At 38.0% G+C, this 19,144-nt stretch overlaps 1 protein-coding gene across 1 annotated transcript; it reads right to left on the reverse strand.

Annotated features, from left to right (window-relative positions):
- Positions 1 to 16,748: 16,748 nt before the first annotated feature.
- On the reverse strand, positions 16,749 to 17,303 carry LOC149145094 (pectinesterase inhibitor 3-like). Its single transcript, XM_089452352.1, has one exon. It carries the CDS (start codon positions 17,301 to 17,303, stop codon positions 16,749 to 16,751), a length of 555 nt encoding a protein of 184 aa, XP_089308478.1.
- Between the last annotated feature and the right edge of the window lie 1,841 nt (positions 17,304 to 19,144).

Consider the following 19,144-nt stretch of genomic DNA (forward strand, 5'->3'; position numbering starts at 1 on the left):
CTTAACATTTGTGACATCCCTTTTGATTGTAAAATATGTTGCGTTTTGATTTTCGATGTATGTTAATTATAGGGAGTAAGGAGCTCTATAGTGCTTGACTCCACCATATTTTAACAAATATACTTACTTGTAACAACTACAATTTATCATTATTTTTTCCCAATGACTTCAAAAAAAGTCGAATTATGAGAAACTCTATGATTGTCTCACATGAGAAAAATTGTAAGCTTGAGCAACTAGATGTTCTCCCTAATTCTACGATCCTCTGACACTATGTCGAGGTTTTTCATTACACCAAAACCTATTGGCATTAGTAAATCTCCAAACACTTACCATTTCCTCGAGTGGTTAGTATAATCCCATGCTCATAAGATGGTGGCTTTTCCATGTGATCAATGATGATAAATATTGTTTCTTTTTTGTTGTTTATTGTCTTTGATTAGTGTTTATGGTGAAAATATTTAGAAATTAACATGGGTGTTGTTCTATGGTGTTTAAGATAAGCTCTCCATACTTATAGGCCTCATTGTTTATTTTATGGTTGATGCTATTGCTTGTGTTTGAAGCCTTTGCCTTTGTTCTTTACTAGTGCCTCCTTTCTCTGAAGCAATTATATGGAAGTTGTTAATTCTTTTCTTTCTTGTGCCTCTACAACATCTCCTTTTCATGTTTGGTACTTCCTACTTAGATCTTGTTTTTTTCTTTCCATACCATATATCATTGTGGTATTTGCATTTTCAACTCCATGTTTATCGAAACACTACCTTCTTTCTCCCTTTCTAAAAGGATTTTTTTCCTATGTGTTTTTATCCTTTTCCACACTTATGAGAGCTTGGACTTTCATACCTTATCAAGGCTTGTTCTTGGGACCAAATATTTTTTATGTTTACTCCTTACATTTTACCTAAGGGGGGGTGTTAATGTTGGTATTATTCAATGAGCTAAGTGTTGTTATTTGTAAGCTAACATACAATTTGTATTTATCCAATTGGACATTGGGTCTCCTCCATTGTTAGAGATGAAGGACTTCTCTCTCTATTTTTACAACATTGTGAGTATTAGAAAACTCTTGCAATTTCTTCTTGTATTCCATTAATGAATTGCATGCATTTAATCAAGCTATTTATCATTGTTAATTTTAAGACTCGATATATGATTGAATTTTCATAATAAAATAGGATTGCACTTATGATTTAAAATAAATTCACTAGGAAAGTCTCCTTTCAATAGGAAATCTATTTGGTGGAAACTTGGCTAACATATTGATGGAAATCGCTAGACCAATTCACATCAAATTTAATTGGGGATTTCCATTGAGTCCTTCTCCCTTTGATGGTAAAGGAATTTTTCTAGCTATAAACATGTAAGTGGAAACACTTCATAATTTTGTTTCTTATCCTTATTAGAGTGAAATAATTGTTAGCCTTGTGACCCATTTTGTTGCAACAAAAAACACCAACGACGTTATCCCAGGTATTTTTTATTTCTCATGATGATTTCCATCTTGTTTCCATAATCCCCAAGGAGTATTGTAGGATCATGTCATTGCTTCCCTCTTCCAAGCCTTCACAAGTAGAATTGATTGTTTGGCTAAACACTTTTCCAACATTATGTTCTTCCATGGGAATGACATCTTGTGTAATTCCTCTTGCCTTGAAAAATGTGGTTTGAAATAAAATTGTGTTAGCTTCTTTTAAACCAAATCTTAGTCCTTCATTCTTGGGCCTCTATTGATCTATAATGAGGATCATAGTCCCTTACCCTTGTTTGCTTAGCCCTTGGAAATCATAGACCATTTAATTCTTGAACTTAAAAGAAATTCCTCTATTGTGCTTTTCAAAGTCACTAAAGGTCTCTCCAAGAAGGGTTTTGGAAAGTGTGTTTACCATTCCTAAACCCATCATGGTGTAAGATTCCAAAGTAGCAATGTAAGGAGCTTTCTCAGTCCCTTGGAAAACAGTTTGTAGCTTCCTCAATATCTCTTTATTTTCCAAAAGCCCTTGATAACCTCGGTGAATTCCTCTTACAATTATCTAGGTAATGGAAGTTCTCATATAACTATAAGAGATGTAATCTACTCCTCTCAGATTCTACCATTATGAAGGTGGAGTCTTAGATTTTGGAAAATTTTCTTTCATTTCATTGTATTTATACCTATAATGTTGAATTTCCTCTTAAATATATTTACTAATGTATCTCAACTCTTCTAGCTTCTCCCTCTTCAAGGATTTTCCAATGATAGCAACTTCTAGGTCTCTAATGAGCATGCTATAATACCATATGCTCTATAAATGGTGGGTCTATTGCCTATTTTTTTCATCATGATGAATCCTTTATTGAAAGTTTCTTTTGTTATTTATGCTTAAATCGGTATCCTACTCTAATCTGGGTTCAAGGATTCTATTTACTTTCTCCATTATTGCTGAGATAAAACTACATGATACAAATTTGTTAGACATATTTGAATGCATTTTAATTCAAATAAATTACACATTCATATATTTTTCCACTCTAATATATTATCAAGAACTCTTGATTACACTAACACGGCAACTAAAAGTCTACAATTTCTACTATGATTTTCAAAGTCACTAAATATCTCTTGAGGAATGGTCTTGGAAAGTGAGTTTACCATGCCTAACACCATCATAGTGTAAGATTCCATAGTATAAATGGAAGGAGATTGCTTGGCCTCTTAGGAAAGAACTTGTAGCTTCTTTAAGGTCTCTTTATTTTCCACAAAACCTTAGTATAGTTGGGTAGACACCTTAGTGATTTCCTCTTGCAATTATCTAGGTAATGGAAGTTCTACTCTAACCATAAGAGGATGTAATCTACTCTTGTTAGATTCTACCATCATGAAGGTGGAGTCCTAGAGTTTGGAGATTTTTCTTTCAACTCATTGTCTTTCTACTTACAATATTGAATTTCCTCTTAAATCTATTTGCTAAAGTGTCTCAACTCTTTTATCTTCCCTCTTCAAGGTTTTCCCATGATAACAACTTCTAGGTCTCTAATAAACATTTTATGATACCAAACGATCTATAAATGGTGGGTCTATCTCCTATTTGTTTCATTAGGATGAATCCTATATTGAAAGGTTATTTTGCTCCTTATGCTCAAATGGGTGCCCTATTCTAATTTTGGTTCAAGGCTTCTATTTACTTTCTCCATTATTGTTGAAATCAAAATACAAGCTACAACTTTGTTACACATATTTGAATGCATTTTAATTCAAATACATTACCCATTCATATATGTGTCCACTCTAATAAATCAACAAAATCTGTTTGATTACACTAACACAATACCTGAAATACTACAATTTCTATAGTGTTGAATTAAAATATGTACACTATTTTCTAAAATGGAAGTTATAAAACTAAAAAATTATCATGCCAATAAAAAGTTAGAATTTATACTTGAAAATAATAATAACTTATACAGTTTGAAATTTACTATATAAAACCTCAAATCCAATCAAACAAAATCAATGCCCAACATTTAAGCTATTACATATATGATATAAAACCTCAATTCTAATAACAAAAAATCCAAGCCCAACATTTAGGCTACTACATATATGTAAGTATTCAACATTCAATGGCAGCTTGCCTAATTCCAAATAATGCAAATGTTCCAAATAGGGTTTTAAAAGTGAATGCTACTCATTCACATCACCATATTCCATTCCTGGATGAAACCATAATAAAACAAATAAAATCACCATGTGATAAGTTATTTAGTCACATCATCAATATTTATACACATAATAACAAAGTTTCACAACAAAACAGATTAGAAATTGGGGATTTCATTATCCCATAAACCCATTACAAGGGGTGAGCTATATGATGATTTAGCATATTATTACCTCTAGACTCGTAATTTGCAAATTTAATCTCTCAATTACCACTCTCCTTCATTTATACCTCATTAAATTCTTTTTATCACGTCTTTCATTCTAAATGGCTAAATGGGTTTTCTTGGAATGCCATCCCTCACAATGTTTCTTAGGCAACTTCCATGTAAATTCTTGAAATATTCTCATCTTCAACCAAAAAATTAAATACTATTACGAATTTATAATAAAAATTTTGTTTTAAAATTTATTCAAATTTGATCACCCTCAAAATGGATAAATGAAGAAAGAATAAAAGATAACCTAACCTATGCAATTGCATCTCTAGTGATCGTATCAATAAGCGATTATAACCCACCTCACATTCTTGACCTGCGATAGCTTGTCTAATCTCCGAGAAACCTCTTAAAGTACCAAACAAACAAAAAACCGCATTTTTGGTTCTTTTGACTTATATGAATAAAGGATATTGTCTTCCCACAAGCTCCATATGGTTTTTGAGGTGGGTTGTTGCGGTAGTGCAATATCCATCACATATGGTACATGAGAGTGTCGTATATTTTAACATCAAAGAAAAATCATAACATAATTATACAAATGTCAAGTCTAGTCAGTATTCAATGGGTATGTAACAGTGTGAATAATTTATTTATTTTTTATTTTTTTAATTTTTATTAGTTTGATAGATGAAATCTAAATTTTATATAAGAATTAATTTAGATACATCTTAATTTTAGATTTACTAAGTTGTTTCTAGAGGGATCAAATCTCATTTCACTCTGAAAAAGGTTTACATATCAAGGGATTTGATCCTCTGGGCACTTGGCAGATCCAGAGTTAAGATGCATCTAAGTTGGTTAAATTTTCCCCTTTTGTTATAGACATTTTTGTGCCTTACAGCTATAAGCATGAAATGTCCATAATCCAAGGGATCCAAAGTCCCTAAAGATGTTGTTACAGCGCCTAAAGGAACAAGGTCAACCAATGATAGCTTCTCCCAGAAGTTCTCCACCAAAAACCACTCAGAAACAGTCAATTCAGAATCAATTCAGAAGCTCCACTAGCTGCCTGCGTTGCAAAGCACCCAAATGCACTGGCTAGGTGCGTTGCAACGCACTTGGATACACTACCCAGGTGCGCTGAGAGGGAAATGACAAATGGCAAGCTCATTCAACGAGGTGGAAAGACCATGGAAGCTTCCAGAATCTTCTCCAATGACACTTGCCTCAATGAATTCGACTAGTGATGAATAAGAGGCTCTCAACCTCCAAGTGGAAGCAAGAACTAACAGAGAGAAGCCACAAGTCAAAACATAAGCTGACTCATCCTCTCTGCTTACATCTATATATGGATCCCTCATCCCAGAGATCCGGAGGCTGGAATTTTGTACTTTGCAGAGAATTGCTGTTGGTTTGAGATTGAGATTAGTACATTGGGTGATTTATGCTTTGTTGGAGGAGAGGAAGGGATTCCTTTGCTGGGAGGTAGATGCTGGATCGGAACTCACTTGGTTGTATCTCCTCTTGGACTTTCTTATTCTATCAATAAACTATTTGAGTTTCTCCTACATGTTGTGTATCAATGATGTTTGGTTATATTTGCATGTTTAGCTTAATTTGATCTTGAGCTTTTTATGAATGTATATCTGTATCTTCGTGTAGTTTCTCTCTCTTGTGATCTTGTAGGAATTCGGTGAAGCTGGGCCGGTAAGGGAGCAGAGAGCTGGGAGCTATTGAAGAGAGGAGCGATTGGATCGACAAACTAGCGGAAGACACAGGTTAGTTACATCCTTTCTCCTCATTTACATTCCATAAAGAAGAATACTCAATTAGTTTTCCTTGTTTGTTGCTAAGGCACTATCACACCTTAGAGTGGGATAGGGGCATTCCGAATGGATACTTTTCCCAACAACAAATTGGCGACTCCGCTGGGGACCGTATCTTGTTAGTTTATTTGTGTTTCCATTGTTGTTCTTCTCATAAACTCAGGAGTGCCGAATCGAAATGCATTTGCCATTTTCAAATGCAAAGTAGAGATCTGCCACTCTAGTCCACTCACTGGGTCTGTTTATGATCTGAACAGCTAATCCACAAATGCTCTAATAGCCCTTTGTGATAGATCCTAGTCCTCCTTTAAATCATCCTCCTAATTGTACCTAATTGATAGCTTTTATCCGGCCAAAAACTGTAGATTAAACTGCAAACCGTGACCCAGAACCCAGAGACAATTCTCGTTTCTGCTTCAGCGCAGGCTCTGTGAAGATGTTCTGCATTTCAACGCAGGTCCCGAGAGGGCTACCTGCTCTGAAGTTCAGTTTCTCTGTGCTGGGGGTGCGCTGATCAGCCTTTGCCTTGTGCAGTTGTGGTTCCCTGCTTCCTTTTGCTCAGTTTTATCTTTGTTTTTTGCAGCCTATTATCAGTGTGTGTACCTATCTGAAACCCCTTTTCTTTGCCTCAATTCTGCCTCAGTTGTATAAAGAAACTGTATTTGTTCTTTGTGTATTTGTTACATCATTTGCAGTTTCCCATTACAAAAGTAAACTAGTCATACTGTCGCCCTTAGATCTAGACCTGTCGTAGGTGTTGTTTTGATCTTAGGAGTAGGTTTATTGCTGTTGACAGATGATTACGCTTTTACTTTTGTCTTTTGGTTTGAATTTATGCATTTATAGTGTTGAAACAAGTGTCTACTTCAAAATCATAAAGTGTCGTAATCGTCTTTTTTAGTTCAAAAAGAAACTTGTTTGTGTTTTCACTTGAAATCGAATTCAAATTTTGTACAACAGCTTTCTTTTTAGGCATCAATATTAAGAAAGTGAAAACAAATACATGCATTTGTGCATTTGCATTTTGACAGTTTGTATGTTGATTTAGGAAAAGTGCATTTACAGTGTGCTCTATGCTCTTTGAGAAAAGATTGTGTATTTCTTTTCCCCTTGTAGCTAGGATTTTCATTGTTGAAAAGATATAAAAGCTTGCTTATCATCTTTAGACTGCATTTAGGAATTGTATCATACATCTCGTGGTGATCCAAAAAGGCAAACTTCTAAGAAAGATCAACCTAAAATAAATTGAATGAACTTAACAATGCTTTGTAACTTAACGCACAACATAGAGGTCTAGGCTAGAGACGTGTTCCGGCGTCGTAAAACCTGGTGACTGTCGATCTCGCTGATGGTTGGGTGATTCCTCCTGAGAGACGATAAGTGCCAGTATGGATTGTGCTCCCATGTACCGTCGAGTATATATTGGGAGACCCCTATAGGCATAAAACCTTTATCCATAGGAAGCTGTGTCGGCCGCCCTACTGATCGCAATGCACTGAACACAGCATTCGGGAAGATTGACCGCCCGTACCTTAAAAAGTATTCTGCGGTTTTGCGAAAAGTTTGGCACACCCTCTACCTAGAACTCCAGAGCAGTTCCTTTTGGCCTTTTTCAGACTCTATAACGGAAAAAGTCTATCCGAGCATTTGTCACTTCGGGCTCGTTAAAGCATCGAAGGTGACTGGAGTCATCTTTTGCTTTTTCTCGACTCTTTAAAATTGAAAAAGCAAGTTGTGTCTAAAGCGTCTAAAATTCATTTAATTCAGAAACATTTTTCCCCCTTTTTGTATTTTGGTTGATCGAGTAATCCGCAATCGTGGAAGAAAGTCAATTGAAAACTCGTCGTTCGTGGAGGCTTACGAGTCAACCATCTTTGTCTCCGGAATCGAAAACAGTACGGACAAAGCAGACTCGTTTAACCGGTTCGAAATCTCCTATCAAAGTTAGAACAAGTGTTCCAACAACATCTGAGATTCCGGTTACTGCAAACATTTCTGGAAACCCTGCCTCTACAGAAGAATTTCAACAGCCACAGAGGGACAGTGATACTGATCCTAGTTTGAGAGCAAACACTTGTGTTACTGAACCAGTTCCATCTGTAACCGGTTCAGAGAGTCTTGCTCCTCAAACATCTGTCGTTGTTGATTCAACCCCTTCTTCGGCACCAGAAATATTTTACGGACCTGACGGTCTTCCCCTTCCACCTGGTTTGATTGCGATAGAGGAAATTGTAGAAGATCCGCAAGCAAGTACTCCAACAAATTTTGGAGTCGGGGTCACTCTGTTTCCCTCGACATCAGAAGTTAGTCTACCACCAGTGGAAGTTCCTGTAGAATCGCTAGGTAATCTTTTGGATAGACTCAAAATGTCTGAACAACCGTCAACATCTAGGACTGTGTCAACTGACACAGCGATAGCAGAACTCCCTGTCGTCACTCCGACAATGTTTTCCGGCATACCATCTGTCCCGACTAGCTCACAACCGCTAGAACGAGTCCATCTAGGGGCTATTTCGACAGTATGGTCCGTTCCTGTTTGTTCCTCCAGAATAATATCCAGCAACTCTTATGTTGAGACTCGCCAAATTGATCCATTTGGAGGTCAATTTGGGCAATCCAGTCCCCAAGGGCAAACAATCCCTTTGAGCTCCGGATTGCCACCGTATGGGGGGCAGTATGCCCTTTCATTACCCCCTCCGGGAGGATATCCATATGGCAGTTCACAACAGTATTCAGGTTATACTGGAGTTACATCAAGTGGTTGGGTACCTATACTACCCCAACAACCAAGGGTTGTGTATTCTATGCAACAATGTGTACCTATGTCGGACATCCCGACTACACCAGCTATTGTGACAGTGTCGCAAGTTCAAACGTTGCCTGTTGTATGTCAACCTCAGATTTCTCAGGTTGTAATGCAACAGCCCCTTGACCCTGTGACTCAACCACAATCGCCGACTGGTGGGGCGACACAGGTCCAAACGGGTACAATTACCCCACACCTTGGTCCAACGGTTAATATAGCGCAACAGAACATGGCTTCACAACCGTGGCTGGTGCAATATCAACAACCACAATTCCAACAAGTATACCAAGGTTCTGAGCAGCAGATCTTTGCGAACAGTGGACAGCCGTACGTTCAAAACGGTTAAAATCAACCACTTTACAATGATCATGTCCACCAACCGTATCAGTCATACCAGCATCAACTACATTATGCTGGTATGCAAAGGCCAACTGCTCAGGCAATTCCATCATATCCTGGGTATGCTTCACCTAACCTGAATCAGCAGTTACCATTCGTGGCAACTTTAGAGTTACCTGATTTACACTGGTTAACCAACGATCCAATTGCTTACGCCCCTTGGTGGCCAGCGATCCCTCACAAACTTCCATCAGACATTCCTAAATTCAATGGAAATCCAGGTGAAGATACATCGAATCACGTGATGACATTCCATCTATGGTGTTCATCAAACACCCTAAACGATGGTTCGATAAGGCTTCGCCTTTTTCAGAGGACGTTAACGAGTCCAGCGGCAAAATGGTATATTGAATTGCCTAGAGCTTCGTTCGACAACTTCAGTACCTTAGCCACGAATTTCTTAACCCATTTTCAATTACCGATAAGGTATGAAACGGGAATGGAAATCCTAACCAACTTCAAGCAGACAACAGCCACTCACATATCTGATCATATACATGAGTGGCGATGTCGTCGTAGGATGGTAAAAACGTACGTTCCCGATCAGCTATTAGCTGAATGGTTTATCAAGTCATTACTTCCGGCCATAACAGAAAATGTGGCAAAGGGGGGAGTCATAACGGAAGAGCAAGTTATCGCTCGTGCGCAATATCTAGACTTGGTCTATACTCAGTCTGGCACGCTCTACGACAAAATACCTGACGCCCCTAGACCGGAATTCTCAATTCCTCCTCCTCCTAAATCAAACAATGACTCTCACGTCGGCGATGGCGTGATTGGCACAACAAACATGAAATCGACAAAGGCTACATCTAAAAAGGTCTGTAAGATTTCTATTCATAATGCAAATGAGGAACTTCTTGCCTCGGAAGTAAATGCCGTGTCGGCCGACAAGGGCAAACAACTGAAGCAACCAGGGGGCAAGAAGAAAAAGAAAGGGAGAAAAAGGAAGCAGGATGAGTCATCTCCTAGAAAAGCTTCTGCAAACCCTTCTGGGCAAAGGAAACCCCCTGCGGGGTGTCATATATGCGATGAGGATCATCGAACGAGAGATTTTCCACATAAAGCTGAAGTTAAGAAACTCTTTAAGAGTTCAAAAACCTCAGCAGTATTGACTGATCCGTTTCCAAACCCGGGAACCAAACTGGTTGCTAATCAAAATGCTTCCCGATCCCAAGTGCTTATGTTGTCTATCTCAAAGCAGCAAAGTGATGCTTTGACAAGGAATAAAGATTACGAGAATCCACAGCTGTCGAATAACAAGGCTAATGAACAACCTAGTAGTTCGACAACAACTTTGACTGAAGTTGTGCCACCCATCATTCCTGAACCAATGATAAAGTCGCCAAAGGGAGTAGTACACAAATCGACATTTAATCCTCGTGCCAAAGTAGCACAGAATTATAATATAGTAGAGGACCTGGCCCAATTGCCGTCCGCTATGTCGACACTTGAGGTACCGCAAAATTGCCCCTCCCAAGAGCAAGCTTTATTATCAGCAATAGGTGGGATTGACCCAATGGATTCCAATCTTGTGGCCTTTAATCATAAAGGATATGACCCTCAGTTACCAGCTCAACTAGCTTTCCTTATTCAAGTGAAAGCCCTCAACAAAACCGTTCATCGGACAATTATTGATGAGGGGGCATCTACATGTATTATGTCGATGAGTTGCTGGAAAAAATTAGGCTCACCACCCTTGTCGAGATCGTCAACGACATTAAAATCATTTGATGGACGATCATACACTCCATACGGGATTTTAAGTAACTTGCAAGTTGAACTGGGGGGAAAAACAGTAGAAGTTAATGTTGAAGTAATCGACGGAAACCTCGATTACAACATCCTACTGGGAAGGCCCTGGATATATGCCATGGCCGCAGTTGTGTCGACCTACTTCAGGAAGATTGCATTTCCCTTGCAAGGAAGAATTACAATCGTCGACCAACAAACATTTCTCCCCAACAGTTCACAAGTTACGGGAAGCATCCCAATGATCCATGGAAACAATCATTCGCTTCAAAATATTGGAGTAGGCCTCCTAAAAGACCCTGCCATAATGGGTACTTTTTCCCTACCACCTCCGAGTAATTTGGTGGAAGTGGCCACAGTGGAAACCTGCAGTATGAAATCTTCTATATCTAATGGATTCGGAAGACTCCTAAACATTTTGTCAGCATGGATCATCACCATAATAGAAATATTGTAGCAATCAATTTTCTTGGCCTGGGGGGCAAACCCAAATCAATGCTCATCGAGTGTTTGGATAGATAGGTCTAAGGAATATGGTACCTCTTTAGATCCTTGGTCACATGTACATTCTGCAGACAAAGGAATCAATCAGTCAATGATGTTTAGAGAGGCACTATGGGAAGATTACCACCATCGCTCCCATCTTCCGGATTACCATGAAGATTATTCCAGCAACCTTAATCATCCATCAGTTTTTGATTTTCTATCAAATACTGTAAATATGGTGGATTTCGAGGATAGTTCTTATCTCGTGTCAACCTCGTTAAAAAATGAAACAAGGAGTCATGAGGATAGTTCTTTTACTGTGTCAACCTCATTAAAAAATGAAACAAATCCCCTTTCCAAATCTCAAAGGTAAACCTTCATTCCAACCACCGAGTTGAATGCAATGAAGCTTGGGGGGCATGCACCTCGATTTGAGTTATTATGTTGGGGGCATGCAAACTTATCGAGCAGTTTTAGCGCATAGTTCATGCTCGTTAAAAAATAAACATAAGATCGAGCAAGTGTTTCAATCCGCGTTTAAGCTCGTTAAAAAATGAACTACCCTCCGGTAAATAACCACCGTGAATGTAACATTATCAGCCATTAAAGCCTTGGTCGTGTTTGCACCGTCACCTCCACTTTTCCATTGGCCGATCATTCACCTCCATTTGATTGTTTACCCATTTTGAGGAACAGCTGCGAAAAGTGATTTCACTAGCCATCGTTGTGACACTGCCGTGCTTGGAAAATTCCAGCCCTTACCTGGAATCAGCTGCTACCCATTTTATCACTCGTTCCTCAAAAGACGAGTCTTCTTTGAGCTCTTTTCATCTCACTCGTAAAATATGAAAATATTGCCGAGTTTTGGCCTTCCAGCTCGTTAAAGCGACCGGAAGAGTTATCCCTCCTCTAGATTTTAATCTTTTTGGACCTGAGGGATTATTGCACAAAAAGATCGAGCGCTTGTTTTGTTCGGCTCGTTAAAACTATCGAAAATTCATCCCTTCTGTATTGTTTTATACTTTTTCGGACTTAAGGGATTAGATGACGAAAAAGGACTTTTGGAGTTAACTTTACGTACCTTTTCAGACTCTCTAAAAATGAAAAGGACCGAGTTATCTTTGTCGTTAGACTCGTTAAAAAGATTAATAGCGACAAACTTATCTTTAGGCGAGAACGAGTTTCACTATCGCTAGGCTCGTTAAAACATAGCGATGGGTTTTCCCGAAGGGCAAATTATAGAACAAGCATATGTTATCCTCCTCAAGCTTGACAAAAATAAAGAGGTACTGGTCAGCAATGACTGGGGAAAAATTGGGAAGAAACTCAAAGAACATTTATTGGTAGCAAGTCGCTCTTGAACATGACACTTCCGCTCCGTGCCTGATTCGGGTTGGGTTGTTTCATTCACCGGTCACATCACCATGGTCTCACCATACCATCCACCTTTGGGGTAAATGCTACCAATCCATCACATAAGTGTTGCCGATATGTTCAAGAGAAGTCATCCAGAGAAGTCAACCATGTCCCATCCACTACCATGCATTATCCTTCATTCTTTCATGACCGCCACCCTGAACCATATATCATCATATCGTTTTCACCTCCATCAAAATCATTTGCTCCGTTCCGTGTCACTGATGTGGGATACATCAAGGCCCTCCTTTGACGGATCGCTTCTTGTCGACATCAGCTCATTATCCAAGAAGTTGATCTAGGAACACCCCATTCAGTACTTTGAAGCTTGCATGCCTCAATGGCAAGTTTCTCACTTCCGGCGACAGGTATACATCAATGACCTTCGACCGAAAGATTTTGCGTGGTGTTCGACGCCAAGTCCTTTATTCACACCATGTGAATTGTACTGCAGTACCTTGAGGGTCATTATCATTATCGGTGATTCCTCTCGCGCTTGCTAACAGTTTACATCATTGACTAGTAATCAAGCGATGTCTTTCCATGTTTGACTTCAAAACATTTCTCACATGGATCGACTTGTACTTAGAGTGAAGATCGGACAAGATTGAAGACCCTGGATCTAGTTTCATCCATCCGGGCTGCGATATATATTCAGGAAAAATAAAGACATCGACATGTACAGCACTGCAGAACAGATAATCATCCTACCAACAGGATGATGATTTCATCAGAATCATCAGTCTACCATCAGACGGTTGTCTGTCCTATGTACATAAAAATGAATTTATAAAGCTGAGCATGGGAATGCCCGCCTCAGCTAGATCATGAAAGCAATATGAAAAATAATGTATTGTATTGTATCTTATTACAGGTCTCCTCCCAGCATCGAATGAACTTCGGATCCTCCTAATAAAGCATTTCACCCGATAAACGACCTCATACTTTAGGGGGCAACTGTTATAGACATTTTTGTGCCTTATAGCTATAAGCATAAAATGTCCATAATCCAAGGGATCCAAAGTCCCTAAAGATGTTGTTACAGCTCCTAAAGGAACAAGGTCAACCAATGACAGCTTCTCCCAGAAGTTCTCCACCAAAAACCACTCAGAAACAGTCAATTCAGGATCAATTCAGAAGCTCCACTAGCTGCCTGCATTGCAACGCACTTGGATACACTACCCAGGTGCGCTGAGCGGGAAATGACAAATGGCAAGCTCATTCAACGAGGTGGAAAGACCATGGAAGCTTCCAGAATCTTCTCCAATAACACTTGCCTCAAAGAATTCGACTAGTGATGAGTAAGAGGCTCTCAACCTCCAAGTGGAAGCAAGAACTGACAGAGAGAAGCCACAAGTCAAAACATAAGCTGACTCATCCTCTCTGCTTACATCTATATATGGATCCCTTATCCCAGAGATCCGGAGGCTGGAATTTTGTACTTTGCAGAGAATTGTTGTTGGTTTGAGATTGAGATTAGTACATTGGGTGATTTATGCTTTGTTGGAGGAGAGGAAGGGATTCCTTTGCTAGGAGGTAGATGCTGGATCGGAACTCACTTGGTTGTATCTCCTCTTGGACTTTCTTATTCTATCAATAAACTATTTGAGTTTCTCCTACATGCTATGTATCAATGATGTTTGGTTATATTTGCATGTTTAGCTTAATCTGATCTTGAGATTTTTATGAATGTATATCTGTATCTTCGTGTAGTTTCTCTCTCTTGTGATCTTGCAGGAATTCGGTGAAGCTGGGCCGGTAAGGGAGCAGAGAGCTGGGAGCTATTGAAGAGAGGAGCGATTGGATCGACAAACTAGCGGAAGACACAGGTTAGTTACATCCTTTCTCCTCATTTACATTCCATAAAGAAGAATACTCAATTAGTTTTCCTTGTTTGTTGCTAAGGCACTATCACACCTTAGAGTGGGATAGGGGCATTCCGAATGAACTTTTCCCAACAACATCTTTAAATAGGGTATATTCCACATGAATATCATGGGCTAATACCATGTGTTCTCAAGACCTGGTCCATTTTTATTTTTATTATTATTTTAGTTTTATAAAGGTTTTTTAACCAAGTTTCTAGAGGGATCAAATCTCTTTTCACTAAGGTTTACATATCAAGAGATTTGATCCTCTCGTCACTTAGTAGATCCACAATTAAAATGGATCTAGGTTGGTTTAATTTCCCCCTTTAAATAGGGTATATTCCACACGAATATCATGGGCTAATACCATGGGTTCTCAAAACCATGATCCACTTTTATTTTTATTATTATTTTAATTAAATAAAATAAAATAAATAAAAATAAAAAATAAAAATCTATTTTATTTTAACCCAGTTAAAATTTTTAAATTACAATATATTAATCTTTATTTGTTTTTATTTTATTTTTTTATGTAATTTCATTTATTTAAAATGTTTTTTTTTAAATAGGGTATATTCCACACGAATATCATGGGCTAATACCATGGGTTCTCAAAACCATGATCCACTTTTATTTTTATTATTATTTTAATTAAATAAAATAAAATAAATAAAAATAAAAAATAAAAATCTATTTTATTTTAACCCAGTTAAAATTTTTAAATTACAATATATTAATCTTTATTTGTTTTTATTTTATTTTTTTATGTAATTTCATTTATTTAAAATGTTTTTTTTTATCCTGAACGGACGGAGGATCAAATCTAACTGGGTGCCTCAGCAAGAGCCAGACGTCTGCTATGGGGTCGCCTACTCTTCTAGCCAAGACACAATAGGTCATATATATACTCAATGAGATTTGAACCCTCAACTCGTGGGTTTCACCCAACGAAACTTATCATTAAACTCCATTAAAATATTAAACATTACATTACAACATCTCTAAAGACAATAACCCAATTGAAATAAAGATAACTTCCCCTACACCATATAATTTGTGAAAAAAAATATTATAGTCATGAAATACCCCACTTATGAATTTATGAACTCATTCTAAAGTTTCATTTACTTTTGAACTTCCAAAACACGATCATTATAAAAAAATTTGTGGTCAATCATAATGCACTCCGTCACAATCTATAAATTTGGGGTATCGGGTGGGATGATATCATGGAAGCTTCACTTTGTAAATCATTATTTTAATTTAAAACTGAGAAAAAAATAAATATATATATTATAATCATTGGAAATTATATATATAATTAATTGATATTAAATTTAAAATTTTTGATGAAATAAATAAAATTAAAAATATTATTTAATATCTCATAATATAAAATTCATTTAATACAATTTCAAAGTTAAACTAATTAGACTTCACAAATCATGGTATAATACTTTCCTTACCATCCACCATTTCTATATCTTTGTTTGTTACGTTAAAAAATTAATCAATAATGCTCTTTGGCATTTATGTACGGATCAGACGAGCCAAATTTACCTTCATGACCATAAACAATGCACAATCGGGATAACTCGGAAGACTGAATAGAGTTGAAAATGGTGATATAGGTATGAGATCGAGAAGATGTCCTTCCTCTGTTTACATATGTAAAAGATTTAAATCAATTTTTGACCTAAATAGTTAGGTGACATCTGGTTTTTTCAAATGTGTTCTATTCTTTTTGTTGAATCACATAAAAAAAATTAATATTGATTAAACATTTCGCTATTATATGGATTATCATTTTTTTTAAACCAATAAAAACAACAACTCTAAATTAACAAGTTTTTCGCAAAACCAACATTAAAAAAAACACATAGATTAATTAGAAAGATTAGAAAGTCAACTGGCCTTTTCAGTACAAGGTGATCCTTATATTCCAGGGGCTAATAAGAAAACAGCTCCATGAAGGGGCTAAAATCCAGCGAGCACCTACAGATCTGTAGGTCATTTTCTCTTATTCAAATCAAATCAAAAGTAAAACTTAAAATAAAATAATACCCACTGCAATTGACCAGTCGCAGTCGCAAGAATTTCTCACAGCATAACGGACGTCTGTTTTTTCATAACCCAGCAGAATTAATCCAAAACCCTAAAATTTGGAACACTGGGAGAAGAATAGAAGGCAAAAACTATAACCAAATTATAATAATAAATATCAAGTAGTGGAATGAATGATTCTGAAAGACCAGTAACCCTCTTTGCGCTCACACTTCGATCGCATTTCCATCAGCTCCAGTGGCAGCCACTGCGCTAAAGAGAGCGAGGCTATTAGCTAGCGATAAATGCATGCACGTTCTGCACGCGGTCCGTGACCTGGAGCTTAACCTGCCCATCCACACCCTTAAAGCCGCTGCGGCAGGAGTCCTCGTTGGTGAAAGCTTGGTTCATCCCGCTCAACACGTCGTCCATCTGAGCGTCGAAGGTGTTCCGCCTCAGGTGCTTCAGCGCCGCCAGAGATTCGCGAAGCTCGTCTTTGATGTCATTGAAATTCTGAATACAATTCTCGAGCGCCGCTTTTTCTGGTTCACTCAAGTTAGGGCTTCTGCCTTTCAGGCTAGAGATCCAGACGGTAGCATTAAGGACATGACCCAGACTCACATTCGCGGTCGCCTTCGCCATGTCCGTCAATGTAGGCTTCAGAGAACCCGGGAAGGAAGACAGCGATGAGACGCAGAGCGCCGGATGCTGAGTCAGATCGCACGAGGTTTTGATAAATTGAGCGGTATTGGTGTCTCTCTGTGGGGGATTCAGGTCCTTCGTTGCTGCTGAAACCAGACTCGCGGAAATTAGGATACCCAAAAAAATTACAGCCGATGAACCCATGGCAATTCTGCTCAAGAACAGGGTAACAGGGTAAGAATTAGATGGGCAAGTAACCAATTGCGAATGTAGCGACCGTATAGAATTGCAAGGCTCTAGCAGTTATTCATGCTTTTTGCTTTGCCATAAATAGAGGAGCCGGACTCTTCTCGAAATTGTTAATCAACTGTGGTCCAATTTGATCATGTTTTCGTTTTCCCGAATCCGTTTCCGGCTCCTTAAATCGGGGGACTCTCCATGTTCTCGGTATTTAACGAACCTACCAGAATCGGCAGAATCCGCGTTGTCTAACTGGCTGACAATTTCCGACGCAAGAAATCTGGAAATCCGCGTTGTCTATCTGGGTGACAATCAAGAAATCTGGAAATTGGAAATTTGATCATGGGAGTGTATGGGAGTGTTTGAATATTGTTTTAGGGTGAAAATAGATTTAATATTGTTTTGAATATTGTTTTAGGGTGAAAATAGATTTAATATTGTTTATTAAAATCTGATAGTTGTTATTTTGATTTCCAAAAAAATTGTGAAATTTGTTAAATTTAACTGAAATTGTTAAAATCTCCTTTTAAACATTTTTCCAACCAGAAAATCTTATTTAAAACAGCTCTCAAACCTACGTAAAACATGACCGGTAAAAACCAAACCACATCGTCGGAACTATTCCCTCCCTAAACTATTCTCACCAAAATCATCAGATTGAATCCGACGATTTACGAACCTACCGGAATCATCAGGTTGAATCCGGCGAGGATCATCCCTATTTTCGCAACCTTGCTGCTGGCGCCATAGTCGCCGCATCCTTGGCACGATATTAAATTTATTATAATCATTATTCATAAAATGCGGGAAAATTAGTTTTTTTTGGTGCCCATTTGCATTTTTATTACCAATAATGTCAAATACAAGGTTAAAACAGCGAGTCATGATTCGGGAATCGACAAATTCCAGTGGGCATATAGGTTGATGATAATCTGTTTTTTTTTCCGAGTCATGACTCGGGAATCGACAAATCCCATCGGGCACATAGGTCGGTGAGAATCTGTTTTTTTTTATTATTTCTCGTGGGTAACATGTTTGACTAAATTCGTTAGAAAAGGATTTGATTTGATTTATTCCTTTAATGAATAAAGTGGGTAGTGAGTCAGTTACTACTATGAGGGCTGAGCGGTGGCTAAATCCAGGTGGCTAGGGTTTTGTCCTAAGAGACACTTCCAGGGTTTATGAACCGCTCTAGGGTTTATGAACTGCTCTCTGAGGAGCGGTGGCTAAACCGAGGTGGCTCGGGTTTAGTCATAGCAGCGCCCTCCATGATGCAGGAGCATCCAGCTCCGAGGAGACAGAAGGTGGTTGACTGTCTCGAAAAGAAAACAAGAACAAGCCGAAGACTACATGTATTGCTGGACAGGTTATTAAACTTGTCATTTTTGGTTTCTTTTTGTTATTTGTTTCATTTTCCAGAAGGCCGTTAAAGACCGTAGGATTACAGTTGTGAATTGTTTTAGTTTAGGAAATAATTAGCAGTTAGTTATTATTTTTGTTAAAAAAAAAAAGGGAAAAGAACTGGCTAACAGTTGGACAGATTCTGGTTGAACAGTTCAACCGAAAACAAGAAGCAGTTATACTTTACAAGTATTAAAACAAAGAGAAAAATAGTTGGGGAGGAGAATCTCCAGTACGAAGAAACAGATAGGAAAACAGTCTTCTGTAATAAAGAAAACAAATCATTTTCTTTGCCAACTAAGAATCCATTGCTAATTATTTCATACGTTGAGTCCTATGTCTATTTCATACTTCCTTCTACTGTGAATAAAATGTTGTAACAGGGTTTACACAAGTCGAAAAGG

This window comes from Pinus tabuliformis, chromosome X (assembly GCF_031772625.1).
Source record: "Pinus tabuliformis cultivar Carrire ecotype Pingquan chromosome X, CPIR1, whole genome shotgun sequence".
NCBI classification, from domain to species: domain Eukaryota; kingdom Viridiplantae; phylum Streptophyta; class Pinopsida; order Pinales; family Pinaceae; genus Pinus; species Pinus tabuliformis.